At 38.3% G+C, this 24,841-nt stretch overlaps 1 protein-coding gene across 2 annotated transcripts in view; it reads left to right on the top strand.

The window, feature by feature from the left end:
- Nucleotides 1-24,841, top strand: part of LOC129726034 (protein lifeguard 1-like) — a 214,522-nt gene that overhangs the window by 151,978 nt on the left and 37,703 nt on the right. For both annotated transcript variants that reach the window (XM_055682595.1, XM_055682594.1), the window contains one exon: nt 8,750-8,863. Coding sequence is in view for 1 of the 2 variants with exons in the window: in XM_055682594.1 (XP_055538569.1) it covers nt 8,750-8,863 (114 nt within the window). In the remaining variant the exon portion in view is untranslated. The remainder of the gene's footprint in view (nt 1-8,749; nt 8,864-24,841) is intronic.

Below are 24,841 nucleotides of genomic sequence, written 5' to 3'. Positions count from 1 at the left end.
AATAGATTTGTTCTAATAGTTTATTTTATTGCTGTTTTGTCTGTTAAGAGTCATTTTAATATTTCTTGTCTTTTCTTGATCATTTATGATACAATGTATGTTTTTGATAAGAAAAAAAATTGAAAAAAAAAAATCCATGGGGGGTGGGAGGGTGTTTTATAAAGATACGTTATTATCTAGAGGAGAGGGGCGTCTAAGTTTGTGACGAAATGCTACGATGAGAAAGGGGGGTGCCAAAAAACCTAAAAAAAGCTACGTCATTTATGTATGTTCCCTAAGTGTAGTGGGTTGGAGCTGCGCAATACATTCAAAATACGCTAGAGCATCAAATGCGTTATGCCCAACGTACATGCGTTGTACTGGTTCCAAATTTAATCAGTAAATGCGCTAATTTCACTCATAAATGATATGATTACGCACACTCCAACTTTTGCGTGTGGGAAGTGTCAAAAAAGTTATGTTATTTTTTGTGTGCAATGATCTATACAAAAGTCGGATCGCGAAAAATCGATTCAAGTGTTCGGGATCTTTTGTGCAACATAGTTTGCCTCAAACACAATAGGTACATTAGCGACATTACTTATCTAGGGACTAAATAATCTTATCGATGAACCGAAGCAAGTTTTTGCGTCAATTTTTTTCTCTGCTTTTACCTGTGAGGTTAGGACAAGCAAGTTTGGTGCTGTGATTGATGTACCTTGTTGTAGACTTGGTAATTATAAGACAGAATTGTTGCATGGAACATGTTGCACGTTACATGTTGCACGTTGTATGATACTTGTTACATGTTACACGCTACATGTTACACACTACATGTTTCATTGCACGTGTTATTCATCACATTAATATCACATGAAATATGTTACTAATCGCTAAATCAGCTTCAAAGTTTCATTTTTCTAGTCTTTACTTCTGCTCCCATGTCTCAGATGCAGCTGCAGCGAGCAACATCAACGCTTTGTTTGTCCGAAGTAATTTGCCCTCGTCCATCCTATTGCTGATTTCATTGAAGCTGGCTATAGTGGCTTCAGTTCGATAATCAAGACGACGACGATTGTGAAAATTGATTTCGAGCAATGTTTAGGTCAGTTGAAGTTGTTTTCAACTTCAACCGAAAGACGAAAGGCAAAGAAGAAGGCGAAAGATTACACATGCAATAGTCGTATGGAATATGAAGATTGTTCACCTTCTCTTCGGCAAAAACTAGCCGAACTGAGTTTGCGAAGTTTCAGTTGTAGCGAGTGAAACGATAAAATAATAATATAACATAATAATGAATAATAATTGCTTCATTCAATGCATAAAGGGTTTTTAAGTAAAATTTCAAATATGTTGAGTTTAAGCCAGTACGAAAACAGTAATATTTTAGCGTTGTAACGTCACGAAAAACGTAGTTTTCTACTTCATGGGAACCCCTTACATTTTATCAAACTAATAATTCGTTTCTCTCAAAAAAAAAAACTCAAAAATACCTCTAATTTGACACTAGAATATCTCACCTAGGTTTGAGACGTCACCTATGACGAAAGTTGCTCAAATTTGAGTTTCGTGCCGTATTCCCGAACATTTAACGCCAAGTAATTTGTTACGTAGGTTTTGAATAACCGATGAACCAAGTGCATGAAGTAGATGTAGAAATATATAGAACCAGTTTTTGAACTGTTTTTATGAAAATGTAGCAGAAATATGCGATAAATAATGGATATCGACTAATTCATATTTTCGTGACGTCACAACGGAGCAAAAATGCCCCTTGCTGAAAAATGCGAGCTGTGACGTTACAACGGAGCGAGAATACCCCTTGTTGCAAAATACGAGCTATAACGTCACGAAAAATAAAATTTCTCAAAAATAGTTATCGACACTCTAAACACGGTAAATGTTCGATTATTATTTGTTATCGAATCCTGGAATTATATAATTCTAAACAGAGCCGAGTTTTTGGCTTTTCGATGAAAATGTCAGTCTCCTGAATCAAGGTTGCATATTCAATTTCGGGGTGTCAATTCCATTCAATTTACCGCGTGCCGATAGCTAGCTCCACAAGTATAATTTTCTAACTTGATGTACGACAAACTTGCAGTTCTAAAGTAATGCTATAAGTTTGTTGAAGAAAGCAATCGCAATGCTCTAACTCTTGTGCCTAAAGTGTGAAAGCCCATATTCAGCGGGATGTTCAGCCAATATTCGCGGTGAATATTATAATATTCACCGCGAATATTGACTAAATATTGCACTTAATATGGGCTCTTACGCTTCAGGCATAAGAGTTAGAGCATTATATTATTCGACAAACTTGTTTGTCATACATCGTGTTTCTAAATTTTACTTATGAAGCGAGCTGTCGGCACGCGGCGAAAAAGTACCCTAAGATTGAATATGCAATAGGCTGTCCCAAAATTGCATGATGTCTGGAAACCTGGGGGCTCACCTTTAAAATGAAAGTTTAGGGTGTCAGAAAAAATCTTTATAAGGGCGAAAACTTTAGGAAATGATGTTTAAGGGGTGCACAAGCGGGATATTTGAACATGTTTTTTTAAAAACAATCTAACACTTCAAATTTTAATAAATCGTTACGTCTTATTATTTCTAATGGATTCTTTAGGGTTCAAACTATAAGCCAGATTTTTGTTCAGAGCTGTTCAGGGTCCCAAGCATGCATTATTTATTTTTAAATTATCGAAAAAGTTGATTTTTAAAAAAATTCCAGCATTCAATCGTTTGAAGTGGGTACCGTACATTGAGCCATATAAAGTTCAATACCGTCAAAAGATGGGAAATTTAGTGGGGAATAACTTTGCCGAAGACACAATATGGCTATCTCCAACCCCAACAAAGTTATTCGTGATTTACTGCGAAGAAAAAATATACACTTTTTTCTATATTTACAATGTTTATTTATAATAGCCAATAATACGAGTCGAAAAAAAAAATAAATCAATTATTATGAATTTAAGTAATCAATTACTGACTTTTTCGATGAATTGTTTTGTTTTTTACGGTTATTTGCAATTATCAGTAGTGTATTCCCCTTCTCTTCGTCGGACTTAGGACCAAAATCATTGTAGTCCCGAGAGCTCGTTCCGCTGGATCGTTTATCACCGTTAAAGAGCTACATTTCCTCTTCGCTTCAATGTAATCAGTTCGTGAGTTCCAACTGGTAGGATCTTCATTCAAGAAACCGCACTCTAGCCCCAAAATTTGAAAGAAGATCATGTATCTTTCGGTTACATAATCGGCCAGACCTTTTTTGGCCGAGTACTTTCTAACTCTGGTTAAAGAGCTTCCATTACTCCGCTATTTCAAATTTTCTACCATCTTCTTTTTTGTTTCCTCATCTACTCGATCACTAAATAAAGAGAGACTTACATTGAGCTCTGTTAAGTACCAAAGGTGCTTCTCGAACTTTCTGGAAGTGTTTTGGCTTAGCTCTTTATCCTCAAAATTTTGCAAGGACTGCATAAACCTCAAGTCGTTCACTGGTGCATCTGTTGCCACTGGACATTCATACCACCCTTTCACGTAAATTTTCACAACAAACAGCACAAATCTGTGAAGCTGGACATTATCTGTCTCGAATTGATCCCGGAAAAGGTATATTTTGAGACCATATATCGCCCGAGCCATCCACCTGGCGTGGTGTAGGGCACCAGGGCGCCGAAATTTCACTGGATCGCCTTCTCCAAGGCACAATAATGAAAGCTGCAGAAGTTCTGCATAGTCCTCGCGTATGAATTTTTGCAAGATCATTTGCCTGCAAAAATCAACAAGACTTTTGGTTTCCTCTTGTCCGAGTGTTCCATTAAAGATAATACAATATAAAACATGTTATTTTATTTTCTTGAGGAAACCTCAAATTATAATTAGGTACCAATAGGGAATCCAGCATAATCATTTTCATCTATTGTATCCCATTCGTTTCGGAATGATTTGAATAGAGCGTCATCGGGAGAACTTGTCAGTTGTTCAAAACATGTCATGTAGGCTGTTTTAAGAATCAATTCATATACGTGGTGCCTGCACGGAAAATCCAGCAATTTTCTTCCTAGTAGACGTTCTAGTGTGTAGGTATACCTATACATACCAGGACTTTCTCCAGAAAACCCTGTACGTGCCGTCGGCACGGAATTACAACTCGAGACTTGAGCGGTAGATTAAACTTACTTTATTCACACAAAAGCTTAAATAGTACCCTACAGGTAACTCGGAGCGAAAGGCTTTTCCCCTTCGATCCGGTTACCACATACCTAGCTGTTCTATACTAGCCTATGGCATTTCTTGGCCTGTCTCTTTCTTGTGCTTAACTTTTAGTACATTTTGGGCATTCTGATTGAGAGCGCCATAACATGTGTTTTCAAACACGTGCGCTAGCGTGAGCGCTAAGAACCCGCGCGTGAGCATGGGCGACGCTGAGCGACGCTACCGTTTGTCGAGTTCTTTTTGTTTATTCAATGCCTTGGTGGCTTTAGTGACTATTCATCGCGGAAGGCAAAGTGTTTTCGCCAACGCTTGCATAGCAGAACCGTTGGCGGTCTTTCTTCAAGATTTTTCCTGTTTTCTTCACAAATGGTCTTGTTTTTGGTGGACAACGGCAGACGGCCGTGTCCCGCTTTTACACTCTACCTGTTTTCATTTCATTCAACAGAAGGCTTACTGTCTTTCGGACTAAGCTAAAAATGTACCGTATGACAAAACTCTGCGTGACGGAACATAAGGTATTTTCTGCGCGGGGTGTGACGTCACACTAGGATGACCGCAGCACCATTTTTTTCTCCTAAATTCACATTGGTGGTGTCATAACACTTTCCGCAAATAACTTCATCGAGATTCCAGCGTTTCAAGCTTTTGAAAACTTGTTCTGCTACGACTTTTCCTGTACCGTGTTCTATAAATTCGCAACTGATGATTTGATCAACAGAATCTAAACCCGTCACGACAACAGCTAACTTTTCAGTTTTTTTGCGATTGAACAATAATTGCTTGGAATCAAAATGAACGACCAAAGACTTTTCTTTTGGAAACTTATCCTGAATTTCTTTAGCAATCTCTTGGCGGGCCTGGAGAATGGAAAGACATATTAAACATCAATATTATAAAACTGTGCACGCAAACATACTGCTTTGCGGTTTCTGTGAAGAGTAGATTTGCTTAAACTTAGTTCTTGTGGATTGATATCAAAGACAACAGCTGTGGCTGCTAATACCCCAACAGCCCCACGGTTAGAGATTCGGTTTCGGTCAATATTTTCGATAAAAGCGTTTGTTAGTGGTTGTAGTCTTTTACTTCGTCGGACCTGACTTGTATCTTCCACGACTAGTTCTCGAACGTTAATATTCGACCTTGTTGATTTGTTCTCAATTTTTCATGTTTTCTTTTCACGACACTGTTCACAGGTAACCGGTACATTTGTTTGGATGGCTTTCGGGAACACACACGGAATTTTATTACGTTTCTGATAGTTCCAGAACTCCACGCGGATCGCATCGTGTTGTAATTCGCTTTCGATATTTTCTACGCTGATGTTGAAAAATTCACTCATCTGTATCTTACTCGATTTCAACCTTTCTAATGATCTTGAGTCCTGCTTCTTATAGACCTTCTTTAGTCTTTGCCATGATGCTATAAGCTTGGTAACTCGTCTAACAACGTTCCGCTTGAGCTGATGCGGGAAACCAGCCCGATCCCCAATTGCCATTGCCTCGGTAGACACATTCTGAACACTTTGTCCCTTCGATGATTTCTGATTTTCCAGGTTGTACCGGAAGTTACTGATGATCTCAAGCTGCGACGGAAAATGATTTTTGGGCAGGTTCTTTCTTGCTATGCCGGACATCAGATCGTATTTGAGCTTCGTTTTCGGCGACATGATAAGTTATTGTTCTATTTCCCGTGACTTCTAGAGATTAACTGATAATGAAATATTTGTCGGAGACGGAGTGTATTTGTTCACTACCTCCTAAACTTTCTCATTTCTCTGTAGAGAGCTGAGTAATGAGAGCACGCATACGTAAATAGCCTTTGTTCAACGATCCCTGGATCGTGGTACGAAAAATATTGCTATTGATTCATTGTATCTACCAAGGAGTTAGTTTAATAACGATTGCAATAAAGCAGACTTGCAACCTATTGTTCCCTATGCGGTGTATAAAAAATGTACAAGTACTTTGCTATGAATAGGCGTAATCATTTGTGCGGTTTAGTGGTGGGTCGTAGCAATTTTGGTTAATGTGTTGTCGAATACTATATTTTAAATAAATATTCATAAAGTTCAGTAGTAAATCACGAATAACTTTGTTGGGGTTAAAGATAGCCATATTGTGTCTTCAGCAAAGTTATTCCCCACTAAATTTCCCATCTTTTGACGGTATTGAACTTTATATGGCTCAATGTACGGTACCCACTTCAAACGATTGAATGCTGGAATTTTTTGAAAAATCAACTTTTTGGATAATTTAAAAATACATAATGCATGCTTGGGACCCTGAACAGCTCTGAACAAAAATCTGGCTTATAGTTTGAACCCTAAAGAATCCATTAGAAATAATAAGACATAACGATTATTGAAATTTGAAGTGTTAGATTGTTTTTAAAAAAACATGTTCAAAAACCTGACTTTTTGCAAATATCCCGCTTGTGCACCCCTTAAACATCATTTCCTAAAGTTTTCGCCCTTATAAAGATTTTTTCTGACACCCTAAACTTTCATTTTAAGGGTGAGCCCCCAGGTTTCCAGACATCATGCAATTTTGGGACAGCCTAATATGCAACCTTGTCCTGAATTTCTCGCGCGTTGTAACGTCACACTATATTATCAGTCCCCAATGCACAATGGTCCAGAAACCAAATTTAGGGGGAAATTTGGGTCTAGAGCTCTATAGCAACATTTTAGAGAAAAACTTTCTTCTACAAATTTGTTACATAAGCGCTTATTGAGAATCTATCAAAAATTAGGGTGACCAACAGTTTCAATGCAAAAAAGTATCTTCCTTTTTATCTTTGTAGATAGAAGAAAAATTTGTTCTACAATGTAATAGCTCCATTAATTTCAAGTAACTTTGTTTTTCTCTATCTTTGAAAACAACCGATTTATATTGAAAAAGCACATTTTACGCTCTAACTTTTTTATTTCAAGATTCATCTCAAAACTGTCTTTGAACGACTTTTAGAGCTTTTTAAGAGAAACAATTTTCAATGCTGATATCGTAAATATCTCAATTTTACTCAAAGTTATTAATATTTTTCATCAAATAATATGCGTTTTTCATTTGTATGTCATTCTTAATGGGGCAAACATAAAAAAAATCTCTTGGTCTCATTTCGAAGTGACTCATTTTGACTCTATAAATGGAGGAATTTTTAAAAATATGTTATTTTTTTAAATTTGAGTAAATTCAATTTAAAAACAAGACGAAAATTCCAATAATTTTGTACATTATGCATGTAAATGCACCCAGATTCATTTTTTGGTATTTTTTCTCATAACTAGGAATAATTACCTTTAATTTGACCAAAAAAGACCAAAAGTTATGGATTTTTTAAAATAAAATACATCAAATATAGCCGTTTTTTATGGTCACCCTATTTCGGTGCTAGTTCCCTTAACAACCCAACGAAGCAATACGGGTTTGATTATTTTCAACAAAGATGCATCCCTGCGATTTTGAGCGCAATTGAAGCACTTTGCGTGACCAACTTCGAAAAAGGGTGACCATAAAAAACGACTGTGTTCAATGTATTTAATTTAAAAAAAACTCATAACTTTTGAACCAGTTGATCGATTTTTAATTTTTTTGGATCAAATCAAAGGTAATTATTCCTAGTTATGAGAAAAAATACCAAAAAATAAATCTGGGTGCTTTTATATGCATAATGTATAAAATTATTGAAATTTTTGTCTTGTTTGTAAATTGAATTTACTCAAATTTAAGAAATAACATATTTTTAAAAATTCCTCCATTTATAAAGTCAAGTATGGCCTTCAAAATGAGACCAAGAGATATTTTTTATGTTTGCCCCAAAAAGAATGACATACAAATGAAAATCGCATATTTTTTGATGAAAAATATTGATTACTTTGAGTTAAATTTAGATATTTACGATGCTAGCATTGCAAATTGTTTCTCTTAAAAAGCTCTAAAAGTCGTTCAAAGACAGTTTTGAGATGAAACTTAAATTAAAAAGGTTATAGGGTAAAATGTGTTTTTTTAATATAAATCGGTTGTTTTCAAAGATAGAGAAAAACTTCTTTTTTTACAAAGTTACTTAAAATTAATAAAGCTATAACATTGTAGAACAAATTTTTCTTCTATCTACAAAGATAAAAATGTTAGATACTTTTTTGCATTAAAAATGTTGGTCACCATAATTTTTAATAATTTTTCAATAAGCGCTTTATCATATGTAAAAACTTTGTGAAAGAAAGTGTTTTTTCTAAAATGTTGCTATAGAGCTCCAGACCCAAATTTCCCCCTAAATTGGGTTTCTGGACCATTGTGCAATGTGATATCAACGAAGCAAATAAATGTCGGGTTTCTTATAAGGAATTTTGGGTACTTTCCGAATCTGCAATAATATTGAAGAGTTTCTTGAGCACATTTCATGTTAGAGTAAAAATTATGCCAACAGATTAGTTAAAACGTTGTAACGTCACGGTAGAATTTGTCAAATGTGTTTGATGCGCCCACACACAATCACCCTTATGGAAAACACTGAATCAACGTAATTCAACTTTAATGTTATTCTTTTCTAGATCCTCATAACCAGTATTATGGTGGTTATCCTCAGCAGCCTGGATTAAGTCAAGGTTACCCTTCTCATCCCTATCCACCACAACAAGGTTATCCAGGCTTTGCTCCGCAAGCAGGTAAGAAACAATAGAATATACGCTGGGTGCTACGGGAACCACCTAAACTGAAATGAAACCGTAAAATGTAAAACTTTTATCAATGTCCTGTCCGTTTAGCTATTGTTAAGGCAAGGCAAGGTAAACAAAACTCTTTTTCCAATCAAAATAAACTTCAGAACATATTGTTAATTTTTTAATTTTATTATATATACATACATACATACATACATACAAAGTTATAACGTAGAGCGTAGAAATTGAAATAGTAAAAACCACTTGTTTGAAAATACTATTCAAATCCATTGAAAAATTATCAAAGAAGAATCGCATCACTTTCTACTGAATGTTGTTGCCAGTGAATTATAAACTATTTATTAGATGTTGTTTAAAGCTAAAAAAAGGTGTGAGATCGAAAAATAGTTTTTGCAACGGAAAACAAGACTAAACTCAGGCTAATGTTCCGATTTTAATTAGGAGTACTGGGGATGAGCCCGGCCCCCTGAAGAACATGATTCCTAAGTAGAACTTGATGGTGAATATTGTTGTATTTTCGTCACAGAACCAAATTGTTTTCTATAAGATATAAAAACTGTTAGTGCTTTCAAGCTGTTATTTTACAATAAACTAGCTGACCCGGCAAACTTTGTCTCGCCCATTTTTGTGTTTAATTTAATAATTTTAAACATTCCAAATTTATTGATTCCTTGCGATTTGTTTATAGTCTACAAACGCACGACGAATCGATCATAGGATATGATCCAAGTCAAAAGGCAAGTCATTTGATCATTTGAAATGATTGGTTTAATCGGAATGACAACATCCTCGACTTTTGGCTTCTGTACTGAAAATATCCATATTGAGTGGTATTCGATCATTTTCAGCTGTTTTTCTGGCATCAATCTGATTCCGGAAATACCCATATTGGGAGATATTCAGTAATTTTGTTGTTTTCTAGAAACTGAATACAAAATAGTGTCCAGGGTCAATGTTTGGCTTCTATGCATCATTTTTTCCTTCTTACCTACTTTCCGTTTCTTTACGGAAATATCCATATTAAGTAATATTCGGTCTTTTTCGGCGGTTTTCCAAAACCGGAAGTTGCCATCTTGTATATCAAAATGGCATTTGGAGACAATTTCTGGCCTCTGAGCGTCATTCTGGTTAAAGAAACACCTATATTGGGTGGTATTTGGTTATTTTCGGCTGTTTCCCAGGAACCGGAAGTCGCTATCTTAGAATTAAAAATGATATCTGTGATCGATTTCTAGTTTCTGTGCATCATTCGGGTTCCGGAAGTACTCATATTGGATGGAAATCGGTCATTTTCGGCTGTTTTTTTATTCAGAAACCGGAAGTTGTCATCTTACAATTCAAAATGTTGTCTGGGGTCGACTTCTGGCTTCAGTGCATCATTACGATTGCGGAAACACCTATATTAGAATCCGGAAGTTTCCATCTTAAATTTGAAAATGGCGTCTGAAGTCGAGTTTTGGCTCCTGTGCATCGACCTGATCATTGTAGGCTGGTTTCCGGAAAACCTGGTTGAAATATCTGTTTAACTTGTATGGGAGACCTGCTTCCCCTTCCAGAGTACGGAGAAGTACCAAACCACCATAGAAATTTATGTTTGATTTGTATAAGAGTTTCCCCACCCAGAAGTGGGAGGGGTGTTGAACCACCATTAAAATATTTTTTGCCCCCAAAAACCTCTACATGCTAAATTTGGTTCCATTTACTCGATTAGTTCTGGAGTTGTGAAAAAAATTTCATTCGTAGGAAACCCCACCCTTCCAGAAGAAGGAGGGGTGTCAAACTATTATGGGCATATTTGTAATCAATATTCACCTGCCAAATTCGGTTCCATTTACTTGGTTAGTTCTCGAGATGTGCAGAAATTTGTGTTTTATTTGTATGGAACCCCTTCCTTCAAGAAAAGGGATCACATACCAAATTTGGTTGTATTTACTTGATTGGTTTTCGGGCTGTGCGAAAATTGTGTTTCATTTGTATGGGACCCCTCACGTATAGAGTAGGGAGGTGTGTTAAACCATTATGGACATATTTGTTATCCCTGAAAATATTCACTTGCCGAATTTGGTTCCATTTACTTGGTTAGTTTTCGAGATGTACAGAAATTTGTGTTTTATTTGTATGGAACCCCTCCCTTCCTGAAGAGGGAGGGGTGTCGAACCATCTGGACATATTTGTTACCTCCAAAGACATCCAAATGCTAAAATTGGTTCCATTTGCTTGTTCAGTTTTCAAGATGTGCAGAAATTTGTGTTTCATTTGTAAGGGGGAGTTTCGAACTATCTCAGTCACCTTTCTCGGCCCCTAAAACCCCTATATACAAAATTTCACGCCGATCGGTTCAGTAGTTTCCAAGCCTATATAGATCAGACAAACAGACAGAGCTGCATTTTTATATGTTTAGATAGTTTAACCGACCACCGTGACGGTAGCCACCAGTCGAGCGTACTTCTACTTGTATTTAATTTTCGGTGGTAACTTTTCAAGGATGATTTCGAAATAACTGTCGAGAGTCACCTGTTTTAAATTGCTGTCATATTATTGTTGTTCATTGCGCCTTCTGCGATCTCATTTTTTCGTTATATGTAAATTCTATTTTCGTAAATTTTACCATTATCCTCTGAATTTTCCTAGTTTTCTCGCCGTAACAATTTGCCTTGGACAAAGACAAACACAATAAAACAAAGCCAGCTCAAATCAGGTGCTCCGTTATAAAGTTATGGGCGGTCGCACATTCGTAACTTTATTTTATATATATATATATATATATATATATATATATATATATATATATATATATATATATATATATATATATATATATATATATATATATATATATATATATATATATATATATATATATATATATATATATATATATATATATATATATATATATATAAGATAGTAAAGTTTTTAAACTGACGTTCACCAACCAGTGCGGGTGAAACCGATACCTCATTGGGGTAACACCGGCACCTAAATTATGTCTATAAATTTACTCGAATTAGAGTTCGGAAACCGCCAAATGAGGGATATTGGTTTTTTGTACGTTACTTCGGAACATGGTTGTTGTCATGCATCTTGTTGATTACAAGATTTTTAACTTCGAACAGTTTAAAGCAGTTATTCAAAGAATCTGAGATGATGCGTAAAAAAGTAATTTACGTACACAATTCTCGTTCGAAATCAAATTATGTACATGCAATTACAAAACAAAACCATCGGACACTGCACGGCATAAGGGTTCCAGTCCGGTCAAAAATAGGAACGAGCTCGTTCCGGTCCGATTTGGGCCCGGTCTGAAGTCCGGTTCGGAGATTGAGAAGATAAGTTGCTAGTTTTTTTAGGATCGTTTTTTTAGTGAAAGAAACAATCATAGAGTCTTTCCCAAAATGAACTGCTGCACAGTCTTGCTATTTGTTTTTATAATTTTCATTCAGTTGTATCTTTGAATAAACGAATTGGGAATAGGAAATGATAAGAAACGAGGCTGGTTCTTCATTTTTCTTTGTTTGAAAACATTTATCTTAGCCAATTTTTTTTGTACACCTGACGGGCATTGAGAATAAAAGAGCCACTGCGACCATCCTATTGATTATAATCAAATTAATAATTATCTTTTGTGGCATACCCTGATTGCTGTACACAGATTTCGAGGTACCCGTACTCATTGATGGAGTAGGGTTGGTTGGTAGTAATGCCAGTTTGGTATCGCATTGTCAAACAGACTAACGACCTTTTGGGGATTAGAGTTCCATACTTGATATGGAGTTTAATGGAACGTCCGAAAAAGTAGTACCTTACCAAATCAAGGGCTTCACAATGAAGAAGCAGTTGAGCGGACGTTTCTACTGCAAGGTTGCAGAAACGGCATCTATCACATCCGACAATTCCGATGTTCTTCAGGCGGTAAAGAGCTGGACAGTGTCCGGTAATAACTCCTGTGTAGAGACGTGGTGAGCTCACCACGCTTGAGACCAAGAAGCCTCTTGGTTATAACAGGGTTTGGAGAGGTAAACTGTTTAGCTTATCTGCAACCCTGTGTATTGTTCCATCGGTTAGCTATTTCTAGCGTTTCCCATGATTTAAGTTCGTACTTAATGACGGATTTAGAGATGCCCAAAAATGGTTCAGGTCAAATAAATTGCTGGGCTGATCCTTGTCTTGCAAGGTAGTCAGCGTTTTCATTGCCCTCGATACCACAGTGTCCAACTCCTCAGTACAGTAGAACTTGATTCTGCCGGGATAGCCGTCGTAGTGCTGCGCTGCACTCCCAAACTAATTTGGACGCGCATTTGGCGGACCGAAGTGCCAATAGTGCAGCTTGGCTGTCCGAGAAGATGCCGATTTTCACGTGCTTGTAATTACGTTTAAGACATATCCTGGCGCAGACGAGTATGGCATATACTTCTGCTTGAAAAACGGTGGGCCACACCCAATACACCCATTGGTCTAGTTTCCTTAACACTGGGCCCGTAGACTTCGGAGCCAACGTTGGATCTTTTTTTGTTGACCCATCTGTATAGAGACAGATGATGCCTGATGGTTTCGATTGGTTTCGATCACCTTACATGGAACATCAAGATTGTTCTGAACTGTGCAGTCTGATGCTGTGGTGACTAAAGGTGTAAGTTCAAACTCCCTTAGAATGCGAAGATGACCAACCTGATCGCCTTCGAATATTGTTTTATTTCGTTGAAACCTTAATACACCAAGCCTCGCTTCTTTCTTTGCATGTAGATGTAGAGGTAGTAAGCAGAGCATGGCCTCCAAGGCTGCCGTTGCTGTAGTGCGCATGGCGCTAGTGACGGAGAGACAGGCCAGTTGCTGAACTTTGTTACGCTTTGCTTGCGCTGTCATCTTATTCACCTTTGGCCACCATACAGAGCGGCGTAGGTGATTCTTGGTCGTGCAATAGGTATGTAGGACCAAAGAGCCAATTGTGGTTTCAACTTCAACCAGGTTTTACTGTTGCAGGCCCAATTGCCGTTGTAGTTTTTTTCACTACGTAGTCAATTTGAGCCGTCCAATTCAGCATACTATCCAGAATTATCCCAAGGTGTTTCACTTCTTCAGAAGTTCAGTAACTCTCCCAGCTGGTCTCGAGGTACGATGCTAGCCTAACAAGCCAGTCGTCGTAGGTTCGAGTCTCGGCTCTGGAGAGACTGTTAGTGTCAGTAGGATCGTGGTGCTAGCCTCGCAATTGTCCTGTACACTTAACAGTTGGCTGCGAAGTCTGTGTATAATAAACAGAAGGTCGAGTTCCGATACGGAATGTAGCACCAAGGCTTTGTTTTATACTAAACAAAGGTTATAAAATCGGTCGAAAAACGCAAAATAGATCCAAGGCCCGGAGGGTAGTGTGGTGGACCAAAACTACACAAATATCAGCTCAGAAGAAGCTAGATAAACTACAACGCCTGGTATGCCTATCAACAACAGGAACAATGGCCAGTGCACCATCCAAAGCCTTAGAAACTCTTTTATATCTTCTACCCTTGCATCAATATGTACAACTTGAAGCCGAAAAGGGTGCTCTTAGGCTCAAACGTGTCAAAAATTTTCAGGAAGGTGATCTAAAAGGACATTTACGCATCCTCAAAGATTTCCAACTAAACACCTTAGTAACCATGAATGAAGACTGGATTGACTCCAAAATTAACTTCGATGTTCCCTTCAAAGTGATTGAATCTAATCGCAGCGAATGGGAAGAAGGAGGTCCTAAAGTTCATCCAGGATCGCTCATATTTTATACAGATGGCTCTAGAATGGATGAGTCTACAGGTGCTGAGGTCACTGGACCAGGAATCAATGTATCAATCCCAACTGGACAGTGGCCCACAGTTTTTCAAGCTGTAGTAAATGCTATTTTAACATGCACAAATATTTGCTTGACTAGGAAATATAGGTATGTCAAAATCTGCATTTTCTCAGATAGTCAAGCAGCCCTTAATGCACTAAAAGCATACACATGTCAGTCTAAGGGGTCATCCACATACCACGTGGATAGCTTTGGGGGGGGGGGGGGGGTTGGCTTATGCCCACGGTCCATACATTTTTTTTAGAATTTATATGGACAGTTGTCCACGAAGGGGGAGGGGGGTGGGATCAAAATCGTTAAAAATCTATCTACGTGGTATGTGGATGGCCCCTAAGTTAGTTTGGGATTATACTCTATCTATCCGACAACTATCTGCAACAAACGATGTTTATCTATACTTGGTGCCTGGTCACTGTGGTGTAGCAGGAAACGAAAAAGCCGATCTCTTAGCAAGAATTGGTTCTTCAACTACATTCGTCGGACCGGAGCCATTCTGCACGCAAAAGTTCAAGCTTTAATCATCCAATGTGTCCTTTCAATTCGCACAGAATTTGCTCTGACTTCGCACAACCAATGCGTGATACGCATAACGCAAAAGTTGTACAAGGAATACATTGACAGAGATCAAAATCAGAATATGTATCATATACACAAAAATCGTAATGCCTCGGTAAACTTCGGCTTCGGGCGAACGATCAGTTTCGAGGCGCTCAAAAAACCGTTCTTTACTTTCGCGAGCCGGTGCGTATCAACGGCTCGTGCATCCCTAAAAATCGTCAGCAATCGAAACAGCCAATAGCGAGCCTTGTTGCCGTGGAAGTTATTGATGCTGGTGCCAGTAACGCAGAACCGAATGTATGTGAATGAAACCAGAGTCATAATTAATGCAAAATGTGTTTTGGACCAATCTCCTGTTTTTGTTTATTGTTAATGATTGAATGATGTTTTCAAATGACCTGATTCATGAAAGTGAATCGATCAGGCAATAATTTCTTCAATGGAGTCAGTACCCAACTTATCAGTATTGATTGCTGGTTGCACTGTTTCAACGATGCCAACCTTCTGAACATCGGCTGATGCTTTATAAGTGTAGTGGTTTGGAGCTGCGCAATACATTCAAAATACGCTAGAGCATCAAATGCGTTATGCCCAACGCACATGCGTTGTACTGGTTCCAATTTTGATCAGTAAATGCGCTAATTTCGCTCATAAATGATCTGGTTACGCACACTCCAACTTTTGCGTGTGGGTATCTACATCCTGTTTGAAATCAGAGTTAAGAGGCTAGGAAACAAAGATGGTTGATGCTAACTGGAGGGCTTCCGCCAAAGCAAAACAATCTAAACTATTCATTACACCATGTAATAGAATCACACGCAACCTACTCAGTATGAATAAAGCTGATCTGAATACGTTAACTGGCCTACTGACTGGACACTGCCTAGGTATCACCTTAAAATAATAGGTAAACTGACAGATGACATTTGTCGTTTCTGTAATTTCGAAGTAGAAACTTCGGGATACTTACTATGCCAATGCAGCGCATTGGTCCAGCGAAGGCTTCGTATTCTTGGAAAAGGTGTTCTCACGCCTAACGAGATATGAACTGCTGAACTAATGAAGGTAAGGAACTTCATCAAAGAAGTCATACCTTCTAGGGGTGAAATTCAAAGTCTGGGGGCGACTATCACTGATACCCATAGTAATGGAGCGAACTACCATTCGACTCAGCTCGACGAACTGAGCAATGTCAGTTAGTGTGTATGTGTGTTGTCTGTATGTATGTGCCGCAAAATACTAACGCGCCTTTCTTATAGAACGCAATATTCGATTTAGATGATCTTATACGTAATCGAAAGCTACTGTGCTCCCCCGTAATGCTATCGAGTGGATTTTTGATTAATGGCTTGGATTTTGAAATATTGATCAATGAGTATTTTTGCCTTTCTCCTAGAGAGGTATAGCAATTACTTGCAAAACCGAAAGTATAAATGTGCTCCAAAGGGCCGAATGGCATATATCACTCGACTCAGCTCGACGAGCTGAGCATTTTCTGTATGTGTGTGTGTATGTGTGTATGTGCAGATTTTTATTCTCACTCACTTTTCTCGGTTGTCGTCCTCGGGCCCGAAGGGAATCTGTTAGCTTGGATCTAGTACCAAAGAATTCGGTACACGACCAAACAACATGCTCGATGTTATGGTAGCCATCGCCACAAATGCAGTGATTACTGTCTACAAGCCCTATACGAAAGAGGTGCGTGTTTAACGTGTAGTGATTGGACATAAGTCTTGACATCACGCGAATGAAGTCTCGACCTACATCCAACCCCTTGAACCATGCTTTCGTCGATACCTTAGGAGAAATGGAATGTAGCCACCGTCCCAGTTCATCTGAATTCCATGATAATCGCCAACTATTGAGTGTTCTCTGACGCAAAATACTATAAAATTCATCATAAGCAATAGGTCTTTCATAAATATCGCCATCAATAGCACCCACGTTAGCTAAAGCGTCAGCCTTTTCATTGCCCGGAATCGAGCAATGAGAAGGGACCCACGCTAAGGTAACCCGGTAATTTTTATTTGTTAAAGCACTTAAGAACGATCGTATTTTCCCCAGGAAATACGGGGTGTGCTCCACAGTCTTCATCGATCGCAGAGCCTCAATGGCACTGAGACTGTCTGTGAAGATGAAGTAGTGGTTTATGGGTAGGTTTTCGATGATCTCAAGGGAGTACTGAATAGCAGCAAGTTCTGCGGTGTACACAGAAGCAGGAGCATCGAGTTTGTAGGAGGCGGTAAAATTTTCGTGGAAAACACCGAAGCCAGTGGACTCATCTAGATTAGATCCGTCAGTGTAAAACCTTTTATCATAACTAACATGTTTAAACTTTTTGGAAAAAATCTTAGGGATCTCTTGGGGTCGCAATTGATCCGGAATACCAGAAAGGTCTTGTTTCATGGTGGTGTCAAAGAATATAGCATTATTAGAAATATCTTAAAGTGCGACATTGGAGGAATCGTATGAAGAAGGATTAATATCTCAAGCCATATAGTCAAAATATAAAGTCATAAATCTAGATTGAGATTGAAGGTCGACCAACCTCTCGAAATTTTCAATTACTAATGGGTTCATAACTGTGCATCGAATTAGCAACCGGTAAAAGAGATTCCAAAAACGATGTTTCAACGGAAGAATACACGCCAACACTTCAAGACTCATCGTATGGGTCGACTGCATGCAACCCAAGGCAATACGCAAACAACGATATTGTATTCTCTCTAATTTTATAATGTGCGTGTTCGCGGCGGAGCGAAAGCAGAAACAGCCGTACTCAAGAACTGACAATATCGTTGTTTGGTATAACCTTAGAAGGTCTCCTGGGTGGGCACCCCACCAGGTTCCGGTAATCGTACGAAGAAAATTAATCCTCTGTTGGCATTTTTGTGTCAGATACCTAATATACCCAGGTGCCCAGGTGCATTTAGAGTCGAACCAGACCCCGAGATATTTAGTGACTAAAACCTGAGTGATCGTTTTACCCGTTAGTAGGAGCTGCAGCTGAGCTTCGAAAAAACGACCAGCTCAATTTTCTCCGGAGAGAATTCGATACCCAGCTTAAGAGCCCATTCAGACAAATTGTCTAAGGTATCTTGCAATGGTCCTTGCAGATCGTTAGCCTCGCTTCCAGTGATGGATATAACGCTATCGTCTGCAAGTTGCCGTAGCGTGCATGAATTTGCAAAACATTCATCGATGTCATTGACGCACTGTGGGGCAGAACCCAGAAAAGTCGCGACAAAACTCAAAAAAACGAAATTCAGTTTTCATGCCTCATTTTATTTTCTACTTGCAGTAGACATGTTATCGACTGGAAATCATGATAATTTGCTTTGAAAAATAATTTAGAAAATGTGCTATAATATTGTGAAAGTGAGGATTTACAAGGCTTGTAAAATGGAAGAAAAAATTTTCACAGATATGTTACAGCAGGGCATGCAAATATTTAGAAATTAATTAGCTAACTCATATGATCCTCATAAAATAGAGTATAAACTAAAAGGTAATGTGATATTAAGACAGTTTTGTTGAAAATAGGTTCGAAGGGACATAGTATGTAAAACAAGTTTTTTTTGTAATTTTTCCTCATTTTCGACAATATGAAAAACATAAAGTATTGGCTAGTACTAAACCAAAAATCAGCTGCTACTAGTTGCGACTTACCGAGTAATTCGAGTTTTCGCAGCGATTGTTTTCATGTCAATTCATGTAAAAAGTCGTTAATCAGCAGGGTCCGTATCGATGTTTTTCCTACAATAGGCTTTGCTAAATGCCGGTGTATGCAACACGACCATAATTGTGTTCGGGGGTCTTTCAAAACTGACGTCCAATAGTATGAAGACCCCTCAGAAATAATTATTAGTACTAGGAAACAGTTTGTTATTGGATAAACAGTGTCTTAAACAAAAGTAAGCATTTAGTATCTATGCCAAATGGAATAAAATATAACAAGAGGAGCTCTTAAAAAGGGAACATGACCAACCAATCTTCAATTGAACAATGTTCCTATTTGAAATATTTTGTCACAAAAAATAACATTAAAATTATATTTTATATTCTTTCTCAAAAATGATGACACACCATAGGTTGGCAGAAACTATACAAAGGCAACTACAAACTTCCAATAATTCATTTCATGATGACTCGGAAATTCGAATATATCTGAAATTGAAACATATGTATTTAGGTCTCAGCTATTATTCATTACTGAAATTTTGGATTTATGGACAATAAAAATAATTCTATCTCGTTAACGGTCCGTCCTACAGTTGTAATATGTTCGACAACTTTATGTCAATTGATGATATAAACAACTTTCCCGAAGAAACAAAATGGCTAGCACCATTTATTCAGAAGACAGATGTCAGCGCCATCTGTAGAAAAAAAAAATTGAAGCTGCCTAAATACATTTTTCAAAAATATGTTTTAATGGTGAACAACATTGCCGAAGACATGAACACTGTGGAAACAACTGTTAAGTAGTTATAAGGTTTTTTTGCACCAACGGACCAATTTGCCCCACTGTGTGACGTAAAAATTATATAAGAGAGGGCTTAAACATGAGCCTTGGGGAAGACCCATGTAACTTATTCGGAAAGTTGTCGAATCACCATGTGAGAAATACATATGCTTTTCTGACAACAAATTGAGCAAAAAATTATTCAAATTTGGTGGAAGTCCCTGCGAATGAAGTTTCTCGGTTAAAACTTCTACAGAGACAGAGTCAAAAGCCCCCTTAATGTCCATGAATGCAGAAGCCATTTGCTCTTTTCGAGCAAAGGCGAGTTGAATTTCAGTAGAAAGCAACGCTAGGCAATCGTTCGTTCCTTTGCCCCGGCGGAAGCCAAATTGAGTATCTGAAAGTAAACCATTTGTTTCGACCCATTTGTCTAACCGTAAAAGGATAATTTTCTCCATCAATTTCCGGAGGCAAGAGAGCATTGCAATCGGCCTATAAGAATTGTGATCAGAGGCAGGTTTTCCGGGTTTTCGAATAGCAATGACTTTTACCTCCCTCCAGGCGGAACAATGTTCAGCTCAAGAAACTTGTTGAACAAGCCTAACAAGCGTCTTTTTGCACAGTCGGGTAGATTCCTCAACAGGTTGAATTTGATTCTATCCAACCCTAGAGCTTTATTGTTGCACGATTGAAAATTTCAACATCGAAAATGGAGGCTCTCCCGTGGGTACTAAGAACGCGTCGCGAAAGGTTTTCTGTTCCGGTACAGAGTCCGGGCAGACATTTTTGGCAAAATCGAGTATCTTCGCTCTCGTTCGAAACGTTACGATTCCGCTTGCGTCTGGCCGTGTCCCAAAGAGTGCTCATCGCTGTTTCCCTCGACAACGCGTTTACAAACCGCCGCCAGTATCCGCGTTTTTTCGCTTTAATTAAACTCGTCATCTGCCTATCCAGTACATCGTACTTTCGGAGCAGATCAAGAGTACCGTGTTTTCGGAAGGCCAAATACACCGAGGACCTTTGCGCGTACAGTTCAGAGCACTCTTTGTCCCACCACTTGTTGGGGGGACGCTGTCTAATCGTTACCCGGGGTATCGGTTTCGTCTGAGCTTGAGTCGCGGCGTCGATGATCAAGCCAACGCGTATTCTTCCTCCGGAGGAAGTTCCTCGTGAGACTCGATGGATTCCGCTATGATCGTCTCATATTACTTCCAATCAATATTACCTTACGGGTCGTATGAAATATTGATTGGGTCCGGGGGAGTTGAACCATTAGCAATTGAGATAACGATTGGAAGATGATCACTACCGTGGCGATCATTGATTACTTTCCACCGGCAATCTAACGCTAGTGATGTCGAGCAAAGGGATAGGTCAAGCACGCTGTCATGAGCTGGAGGATTAGGTACACGTGTCGCTTCCCCAGTATTCAAAAGTGTCAAATGAAGTCGTCGATCAAGTTACAGATTAAAGAAGATCGGACGTCGTCGTAATGCGACCCCCATTGCAAACAGTGGGAGTTAAAATCTCCCAAAATCAAAAAAGGTGCGGGAAGCAATTCTGCTATATCAGAAAATTGCCTCTGTTTAATCCGCACGGATGGAGGAATATATATCGAAGCAAGGCAAAGGTCTTTTCCATTCATATTCGTTTGAATGGCAACGACTTCAATATTCGAGAGCGAGGGGAGGTCGATTCTGAAAAAGGAATAGTACTTTTTGATCCCTAAAAGTATCCCTCCACCGTGTGAGTTTCGGTCTCGACGAATAATGTTAAAATCGTGGAAATTGGGTTGGTCATTTAAATTAAGGGGGGACCCTACTCTGGAAAGTCGAAAAATAATAAATTTTCGTATTATTTTTCGGATGCTTAGAGTAGAGTGATGTGTTCGGATATCGTGGCTATTGATTAAGGTATATTTGAAGATATATTTTGCACGTTCTGGATACAAATATAGTGAGGATTACGCTGTAAGCAGCGTTTCTCTCGAAACCATGTTTTTTTCAACTGGTGGTAAATTTTTCTCAGCATCTACTGAATTGATTTTGCTGAATTTTTTTTTAACATGTAAAAATGGATTATCTAACTTGTTACGAAGCCGTTTTTTGATATCTGAGTTTTTCAATGTTTTATGATTTTTTAAATAGTGATTTTTCATGAAAAAAAAACAATTTTTCTACTAAAATGGCCGCCATTTTGGCAATTTTTGGAATTTCCAAAAACGGTTACGTAACAAGATAGATAATATGTTTCTATATACTGAAAAAAAATTTCAGCCCGATCGGTTTACTAGAAGCTGAGAAAAACCACCAGTTAGGTACTGATTTAGAGAGAGCATCCACGTTCCCAGCTGCCAACAGTGTTATACTCACTATATTTACATTCACGACATGGAAAATACATCTTCGAATATACCTTAATCAATAGCCAAAATAGCCAAACACTTCACTTTACTCTAGACAGCCAAAAAAAATATGAAAATTTAGATTTTTCGACCTTCTAGAGTAAGGTCCCCCCTTAAGAAAGGTCTCACAGAGCGCAAACGCATCACAGTTGTATGTGTTTATCAAATGAGAAAATAGATCGAATATGGGGATGATACTCCTGCAATTCCACTGTAATACAGTGATAAAATTCCTAACCTCTTTCGCCATATTAGTCATCGAAAGGTATGATAGCTGAAATGAGGGGATCTGTTATGTTGAATGTTTTTAATGTCCAGTCCACAATATCAGAGAAATTTATAAACCCTGTTTCTTTTTTATCCTCTGATCGAGAAATGGGTGCACGAGGGGTTTTCGGTGCCCCGGGAAGCGGTGGATACTCCTGGTTTGATTTGAAGTTAAAACCGGGAGGTACTTGCTTCGGCTTTTCTTCACCGCTTCCTTTTTGTGTTGGCTTATTGGTCATTCCGCTAGGGGTTATCTTGCGACCTTTGCGAGAAAGATTAGGAGAGTTGATAATTCTCCTCTTCCTAGATCCTTCTGGCATGGCATAAGAAAACCCTTCGACGGGATCGTCAGATGTACCCTCATCGGTTGGCAAAAAGGAAAAGATGTTTCCTGTCGAGGGTGGCTCAGCCCTCTTAAGCATTTCTGCAAAAGAGCGCTTTGATCGTTCCTTGAGGGAACGCTTAATTTTCTCCTCGCGCTGTTTGTACGCGGGACACGCCGAAAGGTTATGCCGGGGACCACCGCAATAAAGGCACTTTTCAGTGTCCTTATTGCAGGCGGTCTCAACGTGATTCCCTCCGCATTTGCTGCAGCGCGCCTTGTTGCAGCAGTAGGTGGCTGTATGACCCAACTGCAGGCAGTTTTGGCAGTGCATGAAATTTTTTGAAAATGTGAAAACAATTTTCCAAAATAAGATGTGTTGAATAGAAAAAAAGGACTATTGTATTGAGAAAAATATATATATATATATATATATATATATATATATATATATATATATATATATATATATATATATATATATATATATATATATATATAATAAAAATAATGAAAAAAAATGTGAATACTTCGCCAGACTTTTCGAATTTCGACCTACGCGCCTCACTGGCTGATAGTTGGGTTGATCCAGTAGGTGGCAGGAATCGCAATCAGTCTCTTTCAGCTGAGTCAGCACTAGAGACAAACCAGCGGTTGGTGGTGCGGGAAGTTTCCTTCGGCAGCTGAACGGTTTATATAGTACTGCACTGATAGCACAAACGACATGTGACCGTCTACACACAATGCACAGTAAACACACCGCTAGGGTATAGCCGTCGCTCAGCGGCGCGGGGGGTTTGCTCCAACTACTGAACGGCTTTTGATTTGACTCCAGTATCGGTGCCGAAAACACAAGTAGCACGTGTATCGTCTGGAGACAATGCACAGTCTTCTATGCCACAAGAAGTAACCAGCGCCCGGCGGCGCGAGAATTTGCTTCGACTGCTGGACGTCTTTTGTATACTTCACTATACCGAAAAAAACAAGCCACGCGCACACCAAACGGTATTGTTTGTTCGAGCGAACAAGCTGTGTTCAAATGCTTTCTTTCGCAACGGTAGCAGGGAAGCGAATGAAATGCAGCTATGAAAAGAAATATATTCCGAAGACTACTTGGACTCACTCACTTTTCTCAGAGATGGTTGACCCGTTTTCCACAGAATTAGTATCAAATGAAAGGTCTAGCTGCCTCATAACACCCTATTGAATTTTGCTGTAATCGGATTGTATCTTCGTCTGTAATGTATCGAAATGTGAAAATCACGAAACTTCATTATCTTAGAAACTACACAACCGATTCAAACAATATTGATTTCAGATGAACGGGCTAGTTAAGGGTTAACTGATGAATTATGATTGAACATGTGGTTTCAAAGTTTGGCTGCCCTAAACGTTCCCTTTTCATTTTATTGTAATCAAACTTAAGCAACCGTTATGTTTTAACTTGTAAAACAACGAAAATCTATTATCTCAAGTATTATACGACTCATTCGAACATAACTAGTGTCATACATACGAGTCATCTCTCAAACTTACAAATAACAAACTTCATAACAATTTGATATGCTGTTCAAAAGTTTTGGAAAGATAAGAAATTCAAAGACTATTCAACAACATTCAAGCAGGTATTGCTTTGATCAATATTTATGGCCTCAACATGATTCAAATGTGGTATCGTACTATCTGAACGTTCCCGATACGCCTGTGATTAAATTGTTTGAAATTTAGAGTCATTTTTTTTATTTTGCTAGTTCTTAAGCACTAACATTACGTCGAATTTCATATTTTATGCTTCAATTACAACATCAATATTCTATAACTCAAAAAGTGAATATACCTTTATTGGATTTAAGTATTCATGTAAATCTATTTTTACAAATAATAAGTTTGAATGAGAAAGGCTGAGTCTGACCGCTGGTGGATTAATTTAGGTTTTTTTACACATATCATTTATTTGACACGGCACAAATACAATTAAATGTTTAACGGCGCCAATTATATCTGATGACTTAAAAACTGAAAGCAAATTTTTTATCCTCGCTGCCGACTACGAGCTGAAATTAAGTCTAATTTTAAACTAACGTGGATTTTTTATTCAGTGTTTTGTTGTTAAATAGGCGTCT

The sequence above is a fragment of the Wyeomyia smithii genome, chromosome 2 (genome assembly GCF_029784165.1).
Source record: "Wyeomyia smithii strain HCP4-BCI-WySm-NY-G18 chromosome 2, ASM2978416v1, whole genome shotgun sequence".
Lineage (NCBI taxonomy): Eukaryota > Metazoa > Arthropoda > Insecta > Diptera > Culicidae > Wyeomyia > Wyeomyia smithii.
This window is presented reverse-complemented; position numbering and strand designations above follow the sequence as displayed.